The sequence below is a fragment of the Lithobates pipiens genome, unplaced genomic scaffold (genome assembly GCF_037356315.1).
Source record: "Lithobates pipiens isolate NorthernLeopardFrog02 unplaced genomic scaffold, aLitPip1_a1.2 Scaffold_18, whole genome shotgun sequence".
In the NCBI taxonomy this organism is placed as follows: Eukaryota; Metazoa; Chordata; class Amphibia; order Anura; family Ranidae; genus Lithobates; species Lithobates pipiens.
Window position 1 is genome coordinate 308,491,550 of NW_027507758.1, and position 24,244 is coordinate 308,515,793.

At 42.3% G+C, this 24,244-nt stretch overlaps 1 protein-coding gene across 2 annotated transcripts in view; it reads left to right on the top strand.

Annotated features, from left to right (window-relative positions):
- The window catches only part of USP45 (ubiquitin specific peptidase 45), a 286,672-nt gene that overhangs the window by 107,605 nt on the left and 154,823 nt on the right, over positions 1–24,244 (top strand). For both annotated transcript variants that reach the window (XR_013276728.1, XM_077487200.1), the window contains exons 7-8: positions 10,160–10,252; positions 15,709–15,839. Coding sequence is in view for 1 of the 2 variants with exons in the window: in XM_077487200.1 (XP_077343326.1) it covers positions 10,160–10,252; positions 15,709–15,839 (224 nt within the window). In the remaining variant the exon portion in view is untranslated. The remainder of the gene's footprint in view (positions 1–10,159; positions 10,253–15,708; positions 15,840–24,244) is intronic.

Here is a 24,244-nt window from a genome sequence, read left to right on the forward strand (position 1 = left end):
TCCCAAAAAAGACACCACTCCATACTGTCATCCTCTTCTGAGATACAATCGGTGGTGCAGCTGCTTTCCACATTTCAGCCCCTGTATACGTGACTGAAGATGCATTTTCCTTCGTCCTGCAGGGCCTAGAAGGAAGAGTAGTGACTTTAATCGCATCCCTATGCAAAAGGATAGGAAACGTGTTAGATCCCCCTCCCCCACCTCAGATCGCTTACCAGGGGAACAGTGGGTAGGTGATAAGGTATTACCCTCAGGCAATCAGGAGGACAGGCAAACCGATTACTCCTCTACGGTGAAAACAATGGTAGATGAACCTTTTTTCAGCCTCGCAATCTGAGAGATTGCTGGTATAATCTCTTATGGAGGTGGTTCGTGCCTCTTTCAAGCTACCCCTAACGGAGTCCGCTGAAAGTTCTGTTTCTCCTTTAGGTTCCTTAAAACCGTCAGAGCCTTTTTATGCGTTTCCTGTACATGCATTACTTGAAAAACGTATTTATGCTGAATGGGATCACCCAGATAAGCATTTTCTCCCTCCAAATAGATAACGGTATATTGTAATGTACCAGCAGTGGACGCTGCGATTTCCAGTGTGAATAATAGTCTAACTTGACAGTAAACAATGCACAAATGCTTAAAGATCCAACAGATAAAAGGTTGAAATTCCTGTTAAAATCCTCTTTTTCCTTGGCAGGACCGTTACTCAGCCTGCAGTCACTGCAATAGGCATCTGTCAGTCCCTAAAGGACTAGTTTAGACAGGCCCTTAAGGAGGTCCATGCACAACAGGCCCGCGATTTGGCCAAACTTCCAAGGGCGCTATGTTTTGCCATAGATGCCATGGAAGACTATTCACAAGGGCGTCCCGCCTTGTGCTTGTGCTAGTACACATGCATGGACAAATACATCCAAACAATTTCTAGTGGAAAGAGTAATCTTTTGCCAGTCAAAAGAAAATATAAATGTCCTTCATTTAAACAGACTCTTTACCCTGCGCTAGGGGCATCCGCCTCTAGCGCAGGGGCGACGGCCTCCACTGTCAGACTTTAGAGGAAAGCCTCAGGGTCAGGCACAGAAGAAGACTCGGGGTCGGAAATATGCAAAGTAGAATTCTAAAGCCTCATTATGAAGAGGCCACCCCCCCCCCCATACTCAGAGGTCTGGCAAGAGGAAATCAGGACAGATGGGTCATCTCCACGGTATCTCTAGGATACAAACTAGAGTTTCGTTCTAGTTTCCACTTTCTCATTTTCTGAGAACTGCCTTAAGGAGTGATCATACAGATCCCCACTGAAGAGCAAGGTTTGGGGTTTTATTCAAACCTCTTTGCAGTACCAAAAGCGAATGAAGATGTCAGACCTATTCTAGAGCTAAAGAATCTAAATCAGTTCCTGAAAATCCCCTCCTTTCGCATGCAGTCGATCAGGTCAGTAGTTTCTAACCTACAAGGAGAACTTCTGGCGTTTATCGACATCAGGGATGCATATCTGCTTGTTCCTATATTTCCCGCTAACCAAAGGTTTCTGCGGTTTAAAGTTGAACAGCAGCACTTTCAGTTTGTAGTCTTGCCCTTTGGGCTAGCTACAGCACCCCAGGTGTTTACAAAAGTTCTGGCCCCACCTCTAGCCAGGTTGAGTGTCCACAGGGTATAACAGTCTTGCCATACCTAGACGATTTATTGCTAATAAACCAGTCGGTGGCTCGTTTGGAGAAAAGCGTGCGCATTACATCCAAATACCTGAAAAATCTGGATTGAATTCTCAAATTAGAGAAGTTTTCCTTATTATAGAAAGGTTGGCGTACATGTGTCTGATCATAGACACAGCCCAGAAGGCCTTAGGCAAGATCAACGCCATAAGAGAGCTGATGCAGATCGTCAGGTTGAAAAGAGATTCCTCCATTCGCCTTTGCATGAGGTTGTTAGGAAAGATGATGGCTTCATTCAAAGCAGTTCCCTATGCCCAGTTCCATTCAGGACTATTCCAAAACAGTATCCTGTCTGCTTGGAACAAAACTGTTCAAGCTCTAGATTTGCCAATGCGCCTGTCCCCAAAGGTGTTCCAGTGCCTCTGTTGGTGCTCAGTATCTGGGAATCTGCAGAAGGAATAAACCTTCATACCAGTTACTGGAAAGTGGTAATGACAGATGCCAACCTTTTAGGTTGGGGAGCAGTACTGGAAAAGACAACTGTCCAGGGACAGTGATCCAGAACCAAAAAGGCCTTGTCCATCAACATCCTAGAGATTCGGGGAGCACGTCTGGCTCTGAAGCCATGAACATTCAGGTTACGAAGTTGTCCTGTCAGGATCCAATCCGACAATGCCACAGCTGTGGCTTATATCAAATCCTCAAGGGGGCACTAAGGGTCACGCAGCTCAGAGAGTGGGTGACCATATTCTAGCTTGGGCAGAAAGGGATGTTCCTTGCCTATCGGCAGTCTTCATTCCGGGAATAATGAGTTGGCAGACTATGCAAGTCGCAAATCAGGGGAGTGGTCCCTTCACCCCGAATTGCTGCAAATCAGCATGTATAGAAGAGTTGATCTGGGTTGCTGTTTGAGCCAGTCCCCTGGTTAGCATGTTAAAGAAAGCAGACATCATTGCAAGCAAGTCTGCAGGGCAGTGAGGGGGGAGAGGAGGCCCGATTAAGCAGTTGTCTGGTGTAGTTAAAATGTCACTCATGGGTGTCAGATGAAATCCTCCCAGGGATCTGCCTATTAGGGACTCAGTGGATGTGGGGGATACTTACTGTGTTATTCCCCTGGGAGATAGCTGGTGCCAGATCAGTGTCCTAGTCTGCTATGCATTTGTCCAGCTCTGGGTCCTTGCCTCGTGGGGCCGTGTCCGCCATTTTGGAAAGGCCAGGCTGCTGTAGTATGGAATCCAGCAGGCAGGAGAGGTTCCTCCACGTGGAGCCCACGGACATCAGGTGATTTCCTGGGATGTCCTGGATCTAATGGTGGTTACACCTCATTTTGTGGGCTCTGACGGCTGCGGCCGGGGTCAGTAGTCCGGAACAGCTCCCTGGCTATGCGACTTTTTGGAGAGCTTCATTCATGCGCCACCCTCCTCAATGGTTTCTAGCATCCAACAACCTGCAGGGCTCCTGTGGAAATGAGATGATTGTCAAAAACTACCAAATCTTGTGCCCAATACTAATACCCAAGAACCACTGAGGAGGATAGAGGGAGAACAGTGGTGTCTTGGAGTGAACCTCTTTAAAGGGTACCCAGATACTACATGAACTCTGTCCCCTCTTTTAGGCCCCATAGCCAATAACTGACTAATGCCCCGTACACACGAGCAGACTTTTCGACATCCAAACTCCGACGGACTGAGTCCGTCAGACTATCCGATCGTGTGTGGGCTGCAACGGACTTTAGCTTCGCTAAAGTCTGACGGACTTTAGAAATGAAGCATGCTTCAAATTTTCCCGACGGAACTCCGCCGGACCCGGTCCCCTTCGAAAAATTCGCTCGTGTGTGTGCTACTTCGACGGACTAAAACCGACGCTAGGGCAGCTATTGGCTACTGTCTATGAACTTCCTACGTCGAATCCAGTCGTACGTCATCACGTTCGACTCCGTCGGAGTTTGGTGTGATGGTGTGTGGTCAAGTCCGTTCGGTCGAAAAGTCCGCCAGAACTCCGTCGGAACTCCGGCGGAACTCCTTTGGAGGTCTGTCAGACTTAATCCCTCTCGTGTGTACGGGGCATTAATCTTACCACCTTAACTTCCATAACATTTACAAAATTTGCCCCCTTCTTAACTAGGGATGGGCTCTGGCATGTTCACACAGCCCACGTGCAGAGCCCGCCAGGAAGTCAGCACAGCGCTGTGCTAATCACAGGCAGAGACATTTTTCCGATGCACGGCTGCAGAGATCGGGAAATGTCTCACTGCCTGTGATTAGTGCAGCACAGTGCCGACTTCCTGGCGGGCTGTGCGAACACGCTGTAGCCCATCCCTATTCTTAACTAACACCCCAAAGTAATGAATCCACTCCTTGGAATCTTTATCTCTGTCCTCTCCTTCAGGTCCCTCACCCCGTCACTGACTAAATCTTACCTCCTTAACCTCCATAACATTCACAATTCGCACCTTCTTAACTAATGACACCACAAAGATATTATTCCAGTCTCTGGCTATCTGCCATCAACATCAACTATTTTAACTCCCTTCTCACTGGCCAGCCTCTATACAAGCTATCCCCCTTCACTCTACCATGAATGCTGCTCCTAGACTCCTCCACCTTACTAATTAATCTGTGGCTGCCACCCTTCTCTGCCAGTCCTTTCACTGGCTTCTGCTTGCCAAATGTTTAAAGTTTTTTTAAATTTTAAAATACTAACTACAACATAGAAAGCCATCAACAACTCTGCCCCAGCTACATCGCCAACTTGATCTCTGCCTGTCTGGTTTCTCTTACTTCGTCCACCTTTAGGTGATCCCTGAAAACTCATCTCTTCATGGAAGCCTATCCTGCCTCCACCTAAAACTATGCTTTGGCCTTCTCCTTCAGCTCATTCCTCACAGTTAGGAATCGTTTGTACCCCTTGACCTTCCCTTTTAGATTTTCCTCCTAATGCTTTTGTATTGAATGGAATTGTAACTGTTCTATCTCTCTTTATTTTGTAAAGCGTGGCACAAACTGTTGGTGCTATACAAATAATGTATCATAGCAATAATATAAAAAGGAAAAACCCTGAATCCAGGATCAAGATCTTTTTGGGAACCTTTATGTGGCTAAGCTTGTGGAGATGCCCATTTGCTGGAGCTGTAGGGGAGTGTTTCTTAACCACTTCAATACCGGTCACTTAACCACTTGCTTACTGGGCACTTAAACCCCCCTCATGCCCAGACCAATTTTCAGCTTTCAGCGCTGATGCACTTTGAATGACAATTGCGCGGGCATACAACACTGTACCCAAATGACATTTTTATCATTTTTTCCCACAAATAGAGCTTTCTTTTGGTGGTATTTAATTACAGCTCGGAGTTTTATTTTTTGCTAAACAAACAAAAAAAAATGCAAAAAAAAAATCATGTTTAACAGTTTGTTATAAAATTTTGCAAACAGGTCATTTTTCTCCTTCATTGAAGTGCGCTGATGAGGCAGCACTGATAGGCTGCACTGGTGGGCACTGATAGGCTGCACTGGTGGGCACTGGTAGGCATAGTTAAGGCGGCACTAATAGGCACAGATAAGGCGGCACCGATGGGCAAAGATGGGCACAGATAAGATGGCACGGATGGATGGCACTAAGGGGCACTGATAGGTACCACTGATAGATGGGACTGATGGGTACTGATAGGTGGCTCTGATAGGTGGCACTGATGGGCAGCACTGATGGGCACTGATGGGCACTGGTAGATGACACTGATGGGCACGGATATGTGGCACTGGGGTGCAGCACCTTTTTTGAGGCAGATTGCGGCACTGCTGGGTGGCACTGTGGGCACTGCTGGGTGGCACTGTGGGCACTGCTGGGTGGCACTGTGGGTACTGCTGGGTGGCACTGAGGGGGGCACTTATATTTTATTGAGGTGGCACTGGCAGGGGGCAGGTGGGCACTGGCAGGGCCGTCGGTGATCGGCTCTTTTTTTTCTCCTCGCGCTGTCAGCGCGAGGAGGAATAATAGCCGATTACCGGCTCCATTGTATCACATGATCAGCTGTCATTGGCTGACAGCTGATCACATGATAAGGGGTCGGGATCGACCCCTTGCTCGGATCGGTGATCAGGCGAGTCTCATAGACCGCTCGTGCACGGGACGACATCAATAGACGTAGTCCCGGCAAAGGAGGTCCGCGCTGTAGCCGTCATTTGGCTATAGCGCGGGTCTCAAGTGGTTAAACACCTTCCTGCCCAGACCACTTTGAATGACAATTGTGCGATCATGCTACACTGTACCCAAATGAAATTTTTATAATTTTTTTCCCCACAAATAGAGCTTTCTTTTGGTGGTATTTGATCACCTCTACGGTTTTTATTTTTTGCTAAACAAATAAAAAAATACCGAAAATTTTGAATTTTTTTTGTTTCAGTTTCAAAACTTTGCAAATAAGTACGTTTTCTCCTTCACTGATGGGCACTGATGGGGCTACACTGATGGACAATGATAAGGCGGCACTGATGGGCACCAATGAAGTGGCACTGATGAGGTGCCATTGATGGACACTGATAGGCGGCACTGATAGGCGGCACGGATAGGCGGCACTGATGGGTGGCACTGATGGGCGACACGGATGGGCACTGATAGGTGGCACAAATTGGCACTGATAGCTGGCATGGATTGGCATGGATGGGCAGTACAGATGGGCATGGATAGGTGGCACAGATGGGCATGGATGGGCACTGATAGGCGGCACAGGTGGGCACTGATAGGTGGCACAGGTGGGCACTGATAGGCGGCATTGTATTATGTTATACTGTACTAATGGATGCCAATCAGTGATGCCCATTGTGGGCACTGATTGGCATCCATTGTGGGCACTGATTGGCATCCATTGTGGGCACTGACTGGCATCCCTGGTGGTCTAGGGAGGATTACCTTGTGCTGGGCATCCCTGATGGTCTGATGGTGTCCCTGGCGGTCTAGTGTGGGCATTCTCGGGGGGGCTGCGCTGATAATCGATCAGCACAGACCCCCCCCCCTGTCAGAGGAGCAGCCGATCAGCTCTCTTCTACTCTCGTCTGACAGACGCGAGTGAGGAAAACACGATCACCGGCTTTTCCTATTTACACTGTGATCAACCGTGATTGGACACGGCTGTTCACGTGGTAAAGAGTCTCCGTCGGAGACTCTTTACCGAGATCATAGTTGCAGGGTGTCAGACTGACACCCCGCAACAACGATCGCCGCGATGCATGCCCCCGGGGGGCGCGCAGCGGCTCAAAATCCTGATCACCTCATATGACATCCGGTCAGGATTTTGAAACCCCTTTGCAGGGCGGGCGGCAAGTGGTTATTGAGCCCTCCTCAGACCTGGAAGTAGCGTCACTCATAGCTGGCTTGATAGCCTGAACCTCCCCAAGAGCAGTGCTGTGTGCCATAATCTCCATCATCCTTCCTGGCTCTGCAACAGTGAGCTATTCCACATACTTGCCAAGGACACGGTAATTTTGGTACATCACATTTTTATCCTCAAAGTTGCCTTATTGCATTTTAAAAATTATTAGCCTGTGGCTCTTCATTTTACTCATGCATAACACTCTGGTCACTCCCATTTTATGGCAATTTGGCTTGACTATAATATGGCTTGACTGCACTTCTCTCCAGTGACTGTGGCATCACTTGCTTTGCTTGCTATGGTTTCTTGAAGATATTTTTACCAGGTGTAGGTGTCACTTTGTTTGGGAAAGCTGAATTCAGGATAATGTGGTTGACTATTTTTCTCTTTTCGACTTGTCATTCTCATCCTACATACATATAAGGTGAAACAGCAGCAGACTTAACAGGTGTCTTGTCACTCCCTGCAGGCTTACATGGGACTCTTTTACCAATGTCCGGGGCGACTAGACCTTTTTTCCACACAAACTTTGAAGCCTATCACAGGTTACCTTGCTGTGTATGCAGGGACAGGGGCTACTTGGCAATATGATGCCCCCACTCAATGCATTGTAAGCAACACACTTCCCTCCATGTCTTGTTAGGATTTCTCACATGCTGCATGCTGAGACAGAATCAAATATTTCTATGGAATATCACCTGCTATACTTGTCCCTGTATTACCTGGGGCAACAGCATGCAGATATTGGGTATGGACTGCCACCACCAGTCCCTCCTTAACTGGAACTCATGAACCTGTAGGCAAGACAGGCCAGTTTATAGCTGTCAAACAGAGCTTAGCTTGCCCGTCAACATAAGATTCTCTGTGTTGGTAGAATGTCTACATGTGCTGAATGGTTAATAAATTCAATTTCATGGTGCAAACCCAGATTGATACTTTCTCTCTCTAGCTCTGTGTGGCCATATGCATTGTTTATGTCATTCATTTCAATTATCAAGTGCAACAGACATCAATTATTTTAATGAACTATAAGCTGTTGCATGTTATTACGGCGGTACTCTTAAAAACATTATGTGGTATACTTAACAATTGTACTGGATTCCTGCAGAGATAATCACATGGTGTACTTTGCAGCTAATAGGGTCACCCTATGCTGCATTTCTACTTCAAGGGTTATTGCTCCCTCGAAAAGAAATGGACACTAAAAAAAGCAATTAGTACAAGCAGGAGACAGTGCCCCTCTTCCTGTAGGAAGGCATTCACTTTACAAGCTTAAATAATTATAATTAATGATAATTTAGATAAATTACCATTTACCTGCTAACTAGTACTTAGCGTCAAGGTAATCAAATTAATTATAAGAATATGGAGTTGCGCAATCTAAATGGAACTGAAGCACCTATTGTTTTATTTATTTATTCAAGAAGTCAACAGGAAAGTACATAATGAATAGTAGACAAGTCAAGTGAAATTTGCACCAATGATGCAATCACAAATCCACATTACAATAAAACATCTGACTTTAGCAATTTTACCTGCACACATTTATATTTTCTTACTACCTTCTCGGTTTCCTATGTTATAAACCAAAATGGCAAAAGGACTTTCCATACCAAAACTGGATGGGCCTGGAAGTACCTATTCTTAAAATAAATGGGATTTCACTCCTAAATTATAGTTCTCTTGTATGTTAGTTGGTGAGACTGGATTGGCGGACTGCCTCCTTTTCTTTTGCTCACACCTCTTAAATCTGCCCCATGGAATTTATTTGCCTAATAGCTCCACTTTTCTGTGGCCTAGTTTTCATAGACAGACTTCCTGCAATACATTGTGTAGTGCACTCTGACCACACTCTGTCATTCATTAAATTGAAATTTCCTGTTCTCTTTCTTGCAGTTTTTATATTTAAATAAAGGGAGGCTACGTTAAGTGTAGTCCATTGTTTTTGTTTAAAGCAGAACACCATGAAACTTATTTTTCCATGCAGTGGGGCCATGCCCACACTGCATGAGTTAACTGCTCATTTTTTTCAGGGATGCACCAAATTGTTGTACTTACCTGTTCCTTCGATCCTCCTGAAAACAGTGCTCCCCCACATCCAGCAGTGGATTGTTCCTGCCGTCCTCACGTCCAGAGCTGGTTTATGGGCGTGATGATGTCAGGAACAGTCCGTACACAAGACTTCTAGCATTCAGACGGTAGGAGCAGCGGGGACTGGTCTTGTGCTCAAAGGATCAGCAGATTAGGTCCGTATTTCTCTGTTCTCACCCCTAGGCAAAACTCATGGGTATTTCTATTTTGCTTTTATGCCGTTTTAATTTTACAACCAACGTTTGTTACAGATTTTGTTTGAAAAGCATGCTGTATTTTCAGATGTTAGAATATAATATTTTTTGCCAAGGGCCCATAAAAAAAAAAAGCAATTCCAGACAACAGATGCAACTAATGGAGGAACAGTCTGATTTTGGCGCACGTGTTGGTAATGTTACCAAAACTGGTGCAAATGCTTGCTTGATTTAGGCACAGGTAGTTCCTAAGCTACCACCAGAAATGTATTGTTAAAGCTAAACTGCTATCTCCTGATTTTCTCTCTCCATTTCCCTAGTCATTAATTCGTCACATTTTTAAGGCAGGTTTAAATCTGATTGATGGCCTTAGTAAACTCTTCATATTAACCATTGTTTTTTACAATAAAGGCTAAGATCTTTTTGGAACCTTCATGTGGCTAAGCTTGTGGAGATGCCCATTTGCTATGTGTCATAATCTCTATCCTCCTCCCTGGCTCTGCAACAGTGAGCTGTTCCACATACTTGCCAGGAACACTGTTATTTTGGTACATCACAAGTTGCCTGAACAAATTTTCAAAATTATGAGCCTGTGGCTCTTCATTTTAATAAGAATGAGATCTTTTTTTTAAGAATATGTTATAACCATATTTAGGGTGTAACCTATACCTAAGCCATATTCCTTTTTTTTTTTTTTTTTTTAAGGACCTGAACAACTATGACAAAAGTATTTGTAGAAAACTGACTAGATTTCTTCAGTACAGAAAACCAGACATTTGAGATGTTCTAAAATTATTGATTTTTCATTTTGCTGTTGTTGCTTCTGTTGAATAATTTCTTCTTCTGTTCCAATTTTTCATTTTTAGAACCTGACACATACACATTTGCTAACTGAAGCCTTAGCTGAACTCAGAGAGAGAAGTGCAAAGCTGAAGATTTGCCTAACTGAAGAGGATTTGGTAGGCCGATTTACATAATTTACGGAACCAAAGTATCACAGTTCTTAAGCTCAGAGTCTGCTAGTGTATGTGGGCACAGCTACTGGCCAAGGGAATGGCTGTACTTTGCTGACATCAGCATAAGTAAAACTTTATTATTCCTGACAAATCAAGGTCTATCCAGATCATCCTCACACTGATGTGTTTCTCCGAAACAGGGCTTAGTCACAGAAGTCAGAGAAAGCAAGGGAAATTGTTTAATCAGTTGATGACACTGAACATGCTGCATACAGGACATGTGTAGAATGTCATGTCTTCCTCCTATGCCGCTGCTTCCATTGGCTGGAAATTCCCTGCTCAAAAAATGAAAACCAGGAGTTGTGTATATACTGTACAGTACACAGAGCTGCACGATTCTGGCTAAAATGAGAATCATGATTTTTTATTTTTTTTGCTTAGAAGATAGATCATGATTCTCTCACGATTCACGCAGCGTAACATCATCTTTCATATTAAAACAAAAAAAATCGGGCTAACTTTACTGTTTCGTTTTTTTTTTTTCATTGAAGTGTCTTTTTTCCCCAAAAAATTGCATTTGAAAGACCGCTTGGCAAATACAGTGTGACATAAAATATTGCAGCAATTGACCTTTTATTCCCAAGGGTCTCTGCTAAAAAATATATAATGTTTGGGGGTTCCAAGTAATTTTCTAGCAAAAAATATTGATTTTAACTTAAGAAACAAGTGTCAGAAAAAGATTTAGACTTTAAGTGGTTAAACTTCCTGCATATTTACATGTTGTTAAAAACTTGGCAGACTGCCTGGATTTTTTTCTTTACACACAGAAGTGTATCCCTTTCATCTAAGAAGGAAGAGTTAGTTACAATGTTACATGTTAAAAACTTGGCGGACTGCTTGGATGTTTTCTTTTGACAGCTGAGTGAGCAGATATGTCTCTCCAGTTGTTATATGGAAAAAAAAAGGCAAACTCTGCAATAGAGATCATCAGGGGGTTTGAATTGAGATCACGATTTTTTAACGATTAATTGTGCAGTACATCAGCTCTAGAAACTGCTGCTGTCAAAAAAGGCCATCTGAAAAATAAAGATACAAAGTAACATTGTTATTTTTGTATGTACTCTGTTTCATTATTCCTCAGAACAAAGGGATGAGCTTGCATATGCAGATACCAGTTAAAGCCAGTTAAAGCCAGTTAAACCTGACATGGAAATATTTTTTTTTTACTTCATTTTTAAATAACTTTGCATTGCTTTGTACCAAAATTAGCACACTGCATCTCAAAGAAGCTTCTCCTACAGGCTTTTGAGCTTTTTTGAGCTCTAATTTTTTTTCTCCCTGGAAACTCCCCTCCATGTTTGCCAATGTGTTCATGCACACTATGGGGGTTATTTAGGAAAGGCAAATCCATTTTGCACTACAAGTGCAAAGTGCACTTGAAATTGCATTGAAAGTTCACTTGGAAGTGCAGTCACTGTAAATCTGAGGGGTGGTTCTAAAATGAGGGGAAGCTCTGCTGATTTTATCATCCAATCATGTGCAAGCTAGAATGCTGTTTTTTTATTTTCTTTGCATGTCCCCCTCGGATCTACAGTGACTGCACTTCCAAGTGCACTTTTAGTGCAATTTCAAGTACACTTTGCACTTGTAGTGCAAAGTGGATTTGCCTTTTGTAAATGACCTCCTGTGGTTTTTTCAGTAGTTTCTAAGCGTATGCTCTTACAGGCAGAAAAAAAAATCTCACCAAAAACATTTTTGAGAGGAGCTTTCGAGCAGAAAAGACGTCTAAGTTCCCAAAAACATGGGAAAAAGCTCAAAAACTCAACAAAAATATGACAGAATGAGCTTATGCTCAAAAAAGCTCAAGTGTTCAGAGGCGCAATAAAAACCTGCAAAAGTGCACAAAAAAAACCCACACTGAAATAAAAGCTCAAATGCCTGTAAAAGCAGCTTTTTTTGTTTTGTTTTTGAGCTGCAGTATGCATGAACTCAATAGTGTAATTTTAAACGGGATACATTATAGAATAACATTTATATATATATATATATATATATATATCTATCTATCATTTTTTTTTTCTTTATCAGAAATAATGACAAAGTCATTGCCAAAATAACAGGTCTATAGCAGAGATGTAAAAATTGTCTTGGTCCATGGTGGGTGTCCAGGTGTGAGAGCTGTAGTTAATCCATGCAAAATCTTAAAGCGGACCTCCACCCTCAAGTGGAAGTTCCGCTCATCGGAACACTCCCCCCCTCCAGTGCCACAATTGGCACCTTTCAAGTGGGAGGGGGGTGCAGATACCTGTACAATACAGGTATCTGCACCCACTTCCGGGAATAGCTAGCCGCAGATGCACTGCACTGGTGAGCTCCATGCCAAAGAGGGTTAAGGCAGTGCTGGAAAATAATGGTGGCCACACAAAATATTGACACTTTGGGCCCAATTTGGACATTTTCACTTAAGGGTGTACTGACTTTTGTTGCCAGCGGTTTAGACATTAATGGCTGTGTGTTGAGTTATTTTAAGGGGATGGCAAATTTACACTGTTATACAAGCTGTGCACTCACCACTTTACATTGTAGCAAAGTGTAATTTCATCAGTGTTGTCACATGAAAATATATAATAAAATATTTACAAAATGTGAGGGGTGTACTCACTCTTTTCAGATACTATACAACAAATGTAAATATCAATAATTACTGTATTTGCTGGCGTATAAGACTACCTTTTACACTTAAAAAAAATGCCCAAAAATCGGGGGTCGTCTTATACGCCGGGTATACAGGTATACAATGCTGCCCGATGGATGTCAGCCCCCAAATGTCTGCTAATACTGTATGTGGTTTTAACTACAAACAGTATACGCCGTTGAGCCAATCCCGGCGAGCAATGTATTCTATTAATGAATTCAGAGCCTGCTTGGATTGGAGTAACAACCTCTGCCAATCCAAGCAGGCTACATAGAGTAGCCTGCTCGGATTGGCTTTGAGAGAGAGAGAGAGAGGCAAGGGCTGATGATGCTACAGCCTCTGCCAATCCAAGCAGGCGTTGTATTCATTAAAATAATACACCGCTCACCATACTTCCCTGGGTAAATCCATTCACTGATCTCCTACTACTATACATCCTGCTGTTTGCCTTTCAAGTCCTAGGCACCCAAGAGGGACAGGTAAATCTGGGACATATGACAGGGGGGTTATTAAATGCATTTTGGTGGACAATTCCCATAGAATGTAACCCAAAAGTGGTATAGGTTTGGTTAGTGAAAAATTCTACTTTCCAGAGTTGTGGCATTCAATAGATCTCTGTTTGTGTTATTATTGTTTGATTTACTTTATGACATAACACAGCATCGCGTATGAGTAGTTGGCATTCTTGCTTTGTATTTTTTAATCGTTCTAATGTTTTTTTTAAATGGTGTTGCCTCAGAAGGGGGGTAGTCTTATACCGCGAGTATTGCCCAAAACCTATGTTTTCACTTGAAAAATAGGGGGTCGTCTTATACGCCCAGTCGTCTTATACGCCAGCAAATACGGTAATGCCATAGTGACCTTCAGGTCTGGACAGACTTTTTTTGTATTCTTTGTCCAGAATAAGTATTATACGTTAATGTTGTTCGGAATAACCAAGTTTTACTCATGCTGACATCACCGGTGTGCAATAAAACTTACCTAATTGTTTTTTTTTGTTTTTTAGAGACTGTAAATTTTCAGAACTGAGATAAAAGATTCTGCCTTGATCAACAAAGATGTTGTACTTGTATCCTGTAGTCTTGTTGGCTCCCAGAATCAAGAATTGCAGTCTTTGAGTTTACCATGTAGTACAGGTGGCGTTGGTTGCTCATAAGCAATCTCTAAAGTTATGTTTTAATTGCAGAGGGAGACAAAGGCCCATTGAGGTACCTGCATCAGCTGCACTGGGGTCTCAATTTTTGCTTACAAGAGTCTTGTTAGGAAAGGGAACCCTTATACAGTTGTGCTCATAAGTTTACATACCCTGGCAGAATTTATGATTTCTTGGCCATTTTTCTGAGAATATGAATAACCCAAAAACTTTTCTTTCACTCATGGTTAGTGTTTGGCTGAATCCATTTATTATCAATCCACTGTGTTTACTCTTTTTAAATCATAATAGCAACATAAACTACCCTAATTACCCTGATCAAAAGTTTACACACCCTAGTTCTTAATACAGTGTATTGAACCCTTTAACATCAGTGACAGCTTGGTCTTTTGTGGTATTTGTGGATGAGGCTCTTTTCTTCTCAGATGTTAAAGCTGCCCATTCCTCTTGGCAAAAAGCCTCCAGTTACTGTAAATTCTTGGACTGTCTTGCATGAACTGCACGTTTGAGATATCCCCAGAGTGGCTCAATGATATTGAGGTCAGGAGACTGGGATGGCAGCTCCAGAGCCTTCACTTTATTCTGCTGTAACCAATGACAGGTCGAGTTGGCCTTGTGTTTTGGATCATTGTCATGTTGGAATGTCCAAGTACATCCCATGCACAGCTTCCTGGCTGATGAATGGAAATGTTCCTCCAGTATTTTTTGATAACATACTGCATTCATCTTGCCAACAATTTTGACCAAATTTCCTGTGCCTTTGTAGCTCACACATCCCCAAAACATCAGCGATCCACCTCCGTACCTTTCACCATAGGCCTTGTTGACTCCTCTCCAAATATAGCGTTTTATGGTTGTGGCCAAAAAGCTCAATTTTGGTCTTATCACTCCAAATTACTTTGTGCCAGAAGGTTTGAGGCTTGTCTCTGTGCTGTTTCGTGTATTGTAAGCCATTCAAACCCCTTTGTGTCAACTTGTGTGCATGTTATCAGGCCAAAATCACCATGGTATGTAAACTTTTGATCAGGGTCATTTAGGTAGTTTCTGTTACCATTATGATTTAAAAAGAGTAAACATGGTTGATTGATAATAAATGGCTTCAGCCAAACACTAACCATGAGCGAAAAATGTTTTTGTGTTATTCATATTCTCAGAAAATATGCCAAGAAATCATAAATTCTGCCAGGGTGTGTAAACTTATGAGCACAACTGTATGTGATTTCATAGGGGATTCCTATGAACTGAGTCAACAATAAGTATAGCCTGAGTATCTCCTATAAAAATTTCTAGGAAGTTTTTGTTTTCCACAATTTAATTTAAGATCTGTTACAAATTTTACATTTCTTTTAGATGCATTTTGGTATATAATGGGTATCTACAGAATAGGATTGTTGAGTATAAAATCTTTGCTAATAGATATAATCTTTGTAGAGCTGCACAATTCTGGATAAAATGAGAATCACAATTTTTTGGAAATGCCTGATTAAGATTGTGAGGGTGGTTGAATCGAGATCGTGATTTTGTAACGATTAATCTTGCAGCTCCATCGTTTTGTATATAATTTGAAGTGAGGATGTTTTGGGTGATTGTTTTTATACATCTTATTTGTAGGATCCTTTGGTGATCAGTCTTTCGAACCCTGGCCCACTTACCTCTGCAGTGGTCTTGTTCCTGCACAGTATAAAAGAGGCAGGCAAGGAACCCGTGTCTCCTAAAATGCTCTTCAGCCAACTGTGCCAAAAGTAAGAAATTCCTTTTTTTTATATAGCTTTTGGGGGTAAGCATATACAGTATTTGTAACAGATTGCATACGTCAAGAAGTTATGATTCTTTATGGCCTGATTTAGTGAAGATTAATATTTTTAGTGAAGATTAGGATAAGATTAAAGTGGTAGTAAACTCAAAATGAAAAATGTAATATATTGCAGTTTACCAATCCTTAGATGTGGTAGTTGCATTCCTTTTCTTTTATTAGGCTCCCCCCCCCCCTAAAAATAGCGCCTGTGTAGCGCCTGAAAAAAACAGCCCCTTTCACTCCAGTGTGAAAGCCGGAGGGCTTTCACACTGGAGCGGTGCGCTAGTAGGACGTTGAAAAAAGTCCTGCTAGCTGCATCTTTGGAGCGGTGTATTCACCGCCCCAAACCACTCCTACCCATTGAAATCAATGGGGCGGCGCGGCTATACCGCTGGCAAAGCGCCACTGCAGCAGCAATTTGCGGGCGATTTTAACCCTTTTTCGACCGCTAGCGGGGGTTAAAACCGCCCCACTAGCAGAACGCCGCTAGAACGACGGTAAAGCGCCGTTAAAAATAGCGACGCTTTAATGCCGATGCCCGCACCGGCCCAGTGTGAAAGGGGCCTTACAAACTGAAGCTGAACTCCAGCTAACATTTTATAAGCAGGTACAGAAAACTGTTTTTTTTGGGGGGGGGGGATAAAAGTTTACATACATAAATAAAATCTGGTAATTGTAAGCACTTCTGCTAGTGGTAAAAGGCTTGTCACATCCCTGTACCTTGATACATCTGCAAAATATTTTTTTTCTTTTGAAAAACAGACTTGCATTATAGATCACCGTGTTAATTGGTGAGCTGCAATATAATGTTTGCTTTTGAGTTTAATACCCCTTTAAGTACATACCCTTTGACTCTAGCTGTGGCAAAATTTACCCAAACCCTGCGATTAAGTTTTGCGACACTTGAAGACTTCTTTTAGCATCAACAGTTAGCTGTTGGGCGTAATTTCCTAAGCCAGCCAGTTGTAGACAAATTAGCAGTTGTTTGAACTCTACATCACATTTTTTCCCTTAAAGCGGAATGATTGACTTCCTCTTGTTTTGTGATCTTTTTTTAATTCCTTGCCAGACGCTTTCTTTCTGATGGTCTTAGAGAGCTTTATTGATCTTGGCATGAGGCCACCCCACATCTGTAGCAAAAAAAAAACACCAGACCCTAGATGCTTTAGTTTTAAATAGTACAGTATCCACCTGTATACTCCCTAAAGTTGGTCATAGAAAGTTTGAATTGTGGCTGGTTCCTGCTGATTTGAACCATGTATGGGCAGGCTGAATTTTCCCAAGTTGATTGATCAACCATCTTGGATTCAAGATGCGATTATTGCTAGCAGCTGTTATAGTCACTGTGTGCTCAACGTGAGGACGGCTCCCCCCCAGGGAGAACACCATGGTTCCACCGGAGGAATACCCCCAATACTGACTATGTTGATGGGGAAACTGAGTGATTTTCAAATTGCTCTGTCTATGGCTGGCTTGGGGAGGTTGTGATCACTGGCATCTTATCTGGAACACCGGATTCTAATTTCAAGGTTTTAATTGGTGGTAAACGTAGGGGCTTACTTAGTTTTTCCATTTGACAAAACTGCATTTTTGTTAATTCAGATCATAAAGGAGCACAGTACAAATTTTGTATCATTGTTCGAGTTTACCATCTTTATTTTCTATAGGCCCTGTCTAAATCAAGATCTAATGTGTTCTTGTTCAAATATGTTGAGAAGGTCAACCACATCCATGGGATGTACTTATGTTTTCGCATGACTGTATGTAATTACCGTGGCTGTTTATCCTTTCCTGGCATGTTTTTCTCCAACACACCTGTTGTAACAGTGCAGTCATGCATAGGTATCATTCTAGTAAAAGCAACCAGTGTGTTTTTGTATGCAATGGAACACTCTTGTAAATAGGTGAACTGTGGTAAGACTTTTTTTTCTCTATATCTACTTCTGATGGTGGACATTTCAACTGAATTACCAGAGTGTATAATTGTCGCAAAGCGCTTACGCGGTTTGTATACTCAATTCATGTAGCTTGTAAGACCTATTTTATTATTGCAACAAAACTGGGCAGAAGATGGCTAATCACTTAATCACCAACCTAATTATGTGCTCTGCTGGCTCACAGATGTGGTTCTTCCTGATAGAGTGGGACGTTTTGTTCTCTTAAGAGCTTATGCTGCCAAGCAATAGCGCTTTATTGGTGCTTGTTTTGTTCAGGTCAAGTGAAACGAGAGATGGCTCATGAGCAAAATGGCAGAAGCTAATAAATGCTCTCTTCTGGTGTGCTTCCCAAAAATAATTTCTTTTTGCTTGGAAAAAAAAAGTGCTTTTTTTCTAGCCTTTTAGAGTATAGTATCTAAAAACTGCTTTAAAATAAAGCAAACCTATAGATGTTAGGATAAACATTTACAGAAGTACCGTGAGATCTACCCCTTGCTGCATGCTCAGAGTCTACCTACCTTCATTATATGATTTATTCTTTGGCTTTACTTTGGGATCACAGTTTTCTGCTTCCACTAGTGTTTTGTTACAAGTTAATCCCTAGTTGCGTAATTTGCTTTAGGGAGGCTGTTCTAAAGGGCATGGTAAAGATTGTGATAGCCAAGTTTTGCTTTTGACTCAACAAAAAAAGCATTGTAAAGTAGGAGCCAATGTTCCTAGAGAAAGATTTCAAAGCCCAACTAAGCTTTCATTTAAAATTAGCAAAGGTCCCACTTTGCAGCTGCTGGCGGAAGACAGGCTCTTCTGCTCATGCTGTAGCTGCTTTAGAAAGTAAATGTAAGCATTGCACATTTTTTTGTTTTAATGAACCTGAATTTTATTTAGCTTCTTCAAACTGAAGGTTTAAATGGGCTTTAATAATATAAGGGTGAAAGCATATCTGTTTGACCCCTGTACATTTTTTACTTTTGGTGAGTTGGGCTGTGCTAGCGCATGTTGCAGAAGATGATAATATTGCTGTGAATCGACACCCAAAGTATGATGTATATTATACCACAGATATTTGTTTTTACCGAAATTGCACTGAAGATCTGTTATGTTGAATTGACCTATATTTGAAGTTGTTTTGGCTCCCTCTGCAGTATCATCCATGTTAAAGTAGTTGTAAAGCCACTTTGGTATTTTCCTAAGATCCCCTGTGTTAAGTTATGTGCCCAGCGTATGTGCTTTATAAAAAATATTCTGCTTTATACAGTGGTGTGAAAAAGTGTTTGCTCCCTTCCTCATTTCCTGTTCCTTTGCATGTTTGTCACACTTAAGTGTTTCGGAACATCAAACCAATTTAAACAATAGTCAAGGACAACACAAGTAAACACAAAATGCAATTTGTAAATGAAGGTGTTTATTATTAAAGGTGAAAAAAAATCCAAACCATCATGGCCCTGTGTGAAAAAGTGATTGCCCCCCTTGTTAAAACATACTATAACTGTGGTTGTCCACACCTGAGTTCAATTTCTCTAGCCACACCCAGGCCTGATTATTGCCACACCTGTTCACAATCAAGGCATCACTTAAATAGGAGCTGCTTGACACAGTAAGGTCCACCAGAAGATCTTTAAAAGTTACACATCATGCCGAGACCCAAAGAAATTCAGGAACAATTGAGAAAGAAAGTAATTGAGATCTATCAGTCTGGAAAGGGTTATAAAGCCATTTCCAAAGCTTTGGGAATCCAGCGAACCACAGTGAGAGCAATTAACCACAAATGGCGAAGACATGGAACAGTGGTGAACCTTCCCAGGAGTGGCCGGCCGCCCAAAATTACCTCAAGAGCGCAGCGACGACTCATCCAAGAGGTCACAAAAGACCCCACAACAACGTCCAAGGAACTGCAGGCCTCACTTGCCTCAGTTAAGGTCAGCGTTCATGCCTCCACCATCAGGAAAAGACTGGGCAAAAATGGCCTGCATGGCAGAGTTCCAAGGAGAAAACCACTGCTGAGCAAAAAGAACATCAAAGCTCGTCTCAATTTCTCCACAACACATCTTGATGATCCCCAAGACTTTTGGGACAACATTCTGTGGACCGATGAGACAAAAGTGGAACTCTTTGGAACGTCTGTGTCCGAGTATATCTGGCGTAGAAGGAACACTGCATTTCATAAAAAGAACATTATACCAACAGTAAAATATGGTGGTGGTAGTGTGATGGTCTGGGGCTGTTTTGCTGCTTCAGGACCTGGAAGACTTGCCGTGATAAAAGGAACTATGAATTCTGCTGTCTACCAAGAGATCCTGAAGGAGAATGTCCGACCATCTGTTCGTGTACTCAAGCTGAAACGAACTTGGGTTCTGCAGCAGGACAATGATCCTAAACACACCAGCAAGTCCACCACCGAATGGCTGAAGAAAAACAAAATGAAGACTTTGGAGTGGCCTAGCCAAAGTCCTGACCTGAATCCTATTGAGATGTTGTGGTATGACCTTAAAAAGGCCGTTCATGCTCGAAAACCCTCTAATGTAACTGAATTAGGACAATTCTGCAAAGATGAGTGGGCCAAAATTCCTCCAGGACGCTGTAAAAGCCTCATTGCACGTTATCGCAAACGCTTGGTTGCAGTTGTTGCTGCTAAGGGTGGCCCAACCAGTTATTAGGTTTAGGGGGCAATCACTTTTTCACACAGGGCCATGATGGTTTGGATTTTTTTTTCACCTTTAATAATAAACACCTTCATTTACAAATTGCATTTTGTGTTTACTTGTGTTGTCCTTGACAATTGTTTAAATTGGTTTGATGTTCCGAAACACTTAAGTGTGACAAACATGCAAAGGAACAGGAAATGAGGAAGGGGGCAAACACTTTTTCACACCACTGTACCTTATTTCAGAGTGCCCCTTGGTGCTCACATTACTGCCCACTGCTTTCTTCTTCCGATCTGACAACTACTGAGAATCCCCCCGCTGAAGTCAACCAGGAGGAGGGGAGGTAGAGAGTGGCGGGTGGTCACATGAGCGCTGAGCGGTGCTCTGAAAGAAGGTATTAAGCGGCATATTTTTTTTTAGAAGACACATACACTGGGGCACATAACATTATCTAACACATGGAATTGTAGGAAAATGACAAAGTTATTATAGCAGCAGAAGGGGAGGTGCTGGGCACTGACACTAGCTGACAGGCAGGGAGGAGGGGGAGAAGGGAGCAAGGAGAAATAGGGGGCTGATGGAGTCATCTAAACGGACCACGGTGTCTGGGCTTGGTAGCCATGATAAATGTGGTCAGTTTACATAGCGGTGGGCAGCACCAGGCATGATCAGTCAGGTATTTTAGGTGATAGAAAAGGACAAATTTCACAGCACAAGCACTATGCTGTTGTTCATACTCCAAACTGTGGCCCTCCAGTTGTTCAGGAACTACAATTACCATCATTTCTGTGAATGTCAGAGTTTTACATTGCCTCATGGGATGTATAGTTCCGCAACAGCTGGGGGGCCGTAGTTTGCAGATTTCTGCTTTAATGGAACAGGATACATTTTATTTTATTTTTTTAGGGTAACAACCACTTTAAGCCTTCTAGTACAGCATAACCTTAAGTATGGACAAATGTTCCTGGAAACTCAAATTGCCTTTTCTTAACTCCAATATCATCAAATTCCCTATTCTAACCAGGTTGTAAGGGCCTAAATGCATTACGCTGGTGGACTACTCATTGGTTAACATAATGTTGTGAAAATCTGCCCTCAAATCCCAACAGCTTTTTGCATGATAGCCACAAAAGAAGCAAATTGTATTTCTGCAACCCAGATTACTCCACCTACATGTAGATGAGGTTGCCAGCATAGCATGCATTGTTCATGCAAATAATTTTTTCTTTTATTATTATACAGGATTTATATAGCGCCAACAGTTTGCGCAGTGCTTCACACCGTGAGGGCAGAAAGTACAGTTTCAATACAGGAGGAATCGGAGGGCCCTGCTCGATAGAGCTTACAATCTAAAATGGATGGTTTAGGAAATATTGCACTGTGATTTTTGACAGAAAGTGGTGTTGATTAGGCATGAGCTCAGGAGTGTTTGGTTCCTTCTCCAACCCTCCCTGAACTTTCCCTCCAGGAAGCCTCTGTACTGTGCCGAACGTAAGCAGCCGAGGGATTTCCTGCCGTGTATAAAAGGGTTGTGTTATGTGTGGCTGCAGAGAGGGGGAATGTCTCAGCCGCTTCTGATTGGCCCAGTACAGTGACTGCTTCCTGTTGGGTTTGGAGTAGAATCCAAACATGCCAGAGCTCATCCCTACTGTTGACCTGTGCAGTACTTCAAGAAACTTAAAATGATCACCTAAGTAAAAACATTATAGCTAACTAATAGTTTAAAAACTGAATATGTAAATTAAAACAAAACCTCAATATTTTTTTTTCTTTTCTTATTATATAATTTGATACTATATATATGCGAATATGTACTTGCTGCATGATTACAAAAGTGTTAAGCTTCAAACAGAAGGTGTTATACCCTCTTAAGTTTGTGCGAGCGTTCAAAGTATATTTGATAGTTATGTGTTATCCTAACCAAAAGTTGTATGACTTTATACTTATATTTTATATTTGGTTAAGTATTCCATAACTTGACCTGTGCAAAATCCATTTGAAAGGTAAGAAATTTAGTCATGTTTCTAATACCCTGTTTACATCTGCTTATTGTAGGCACATTTCTTCAGTTACTTCCTGGTTTCTGGCCTAGGCAAAATATGTTATACATCCCAGGAGAGAATGAGAATGAGGTTTTCTCAGCTAAGCACACCTTCCTGCCTGAGCGAAGGGCAGATGGATTCCAGGAAGTAAATGCTACATAGACCCTTACTTAAGATGGCCACGGCCAGAAATGCTAGTGGGTGTTTTTCTAAACAATAGCAGCGCTTTACCGTCATTTTAGCAGCGGTATTCGGCCGCTAGCGGGGCTGTTTTACCACCCGCTAGCGGCTGAAAAAGGGTTATAACCGCCGGCGGTGTAGCCGCGCTGCCCCATTGATTTCAATGGGTAAGAGCGGTGAATACACCGATCCATCACCGCTCCAAAGATGCGGCTAGCAGGACTTTTTTTACCGTCCTGCCAGCGCACCGCTCCAGTGTGAAAGCCCTCCGGCTTTTTCACTGGAGTGAAAGGAGCCGCTTTATACAGGTGCTATTTTTACCGATGTAGCGCCTGAAAAACGCTTCAGTGTGAAAGGGGCCTTTCTTCTTTTTTTTCAGTTTTGCTCCAGCTCTCTAAGCTCTTATATTCTGCCACTGCCACCATGCCATTATTATGTTTATAATAGCAATGCATGTCTCTGTCTAGTTACAAATTCTGACTCTGCTATAAAAGTCAATATTGTGTACTTTTATTCACATATATGGAAGACAGAACTCCAGGCAGACAGCTAAATACACAATTGAAATACATATACACTATACGAGCAGTTTTGCATGCAAAATCACTGGCCAGACACGAATGCCACACAGCAAAGCCAGGTATGTGACAACTTTGTATGCAATACACTACAGTCTGCTATAGGGCTGACACATACATGTAATAGGACAATGGAGAAACAACTTACTAATGAGATCATCTTTGTTTGCTCCATTGTTTAGGTCGATTCATTGTTTTAGAATGCCAGCACTGTGACTAGAGCCCCGTTTGACTATTGCTTTTGCTTCCCTGTGCCCTTTCTTTGCTGTGCATTGAATTATGGGGACATTTATTAGGACAGATTTACGTACATCGGAAACCTGTATGCAAAATGCATTCAGTGCTTATGAATATATAACTGGATTATATGGTGTGTTTTATCAGCCTGGAGTGCAGCTTTAAAAAAAAACATGAATTGAAGCAAAGGTACACTTTATTAGGGGAATGGTTTCAGCGTTATATCAGGATACAACCACATGCTGTTTGTACAGCAAAGCTTTTATTGTGTAAAATATTCTGTTATTAAAAACCAAAATGGGTTTACTGACTAGAATACTATCTTTTTTAAGTGGGTTATTTGGCTGATATACTGTGCGTGTGTGTGTGTGTGTGTGTGTGTGTGTGTGTGTGTGTGTGTGTGTATATATATATATATATGTGTGTATGTATGTATGTATAATTCTGGCTTTTAAGTTATGGTCTGACCCAGTCACCCATGTGAATTGTATGCTGTGACTGGTCTCCTCAGAACTGTGTCTTTGATTTACTGGAGTCTCAAGCTGCACACCAGGTCCTGCTGATGCCAGTGCTGAACAGACCGTGGTGAAATGGCACAGTGACAATGCCTCCATTGCAGCAGGCTGCAGTCCCCACCAGGGTTAGCAGGAGGTTTCATTACTTCCGCCTGCTTACACTGGATAGAAGCTGGCCAGGAACTGCATTCTGTTGTTTTTTTCGTTCTTTTGAGGCATCC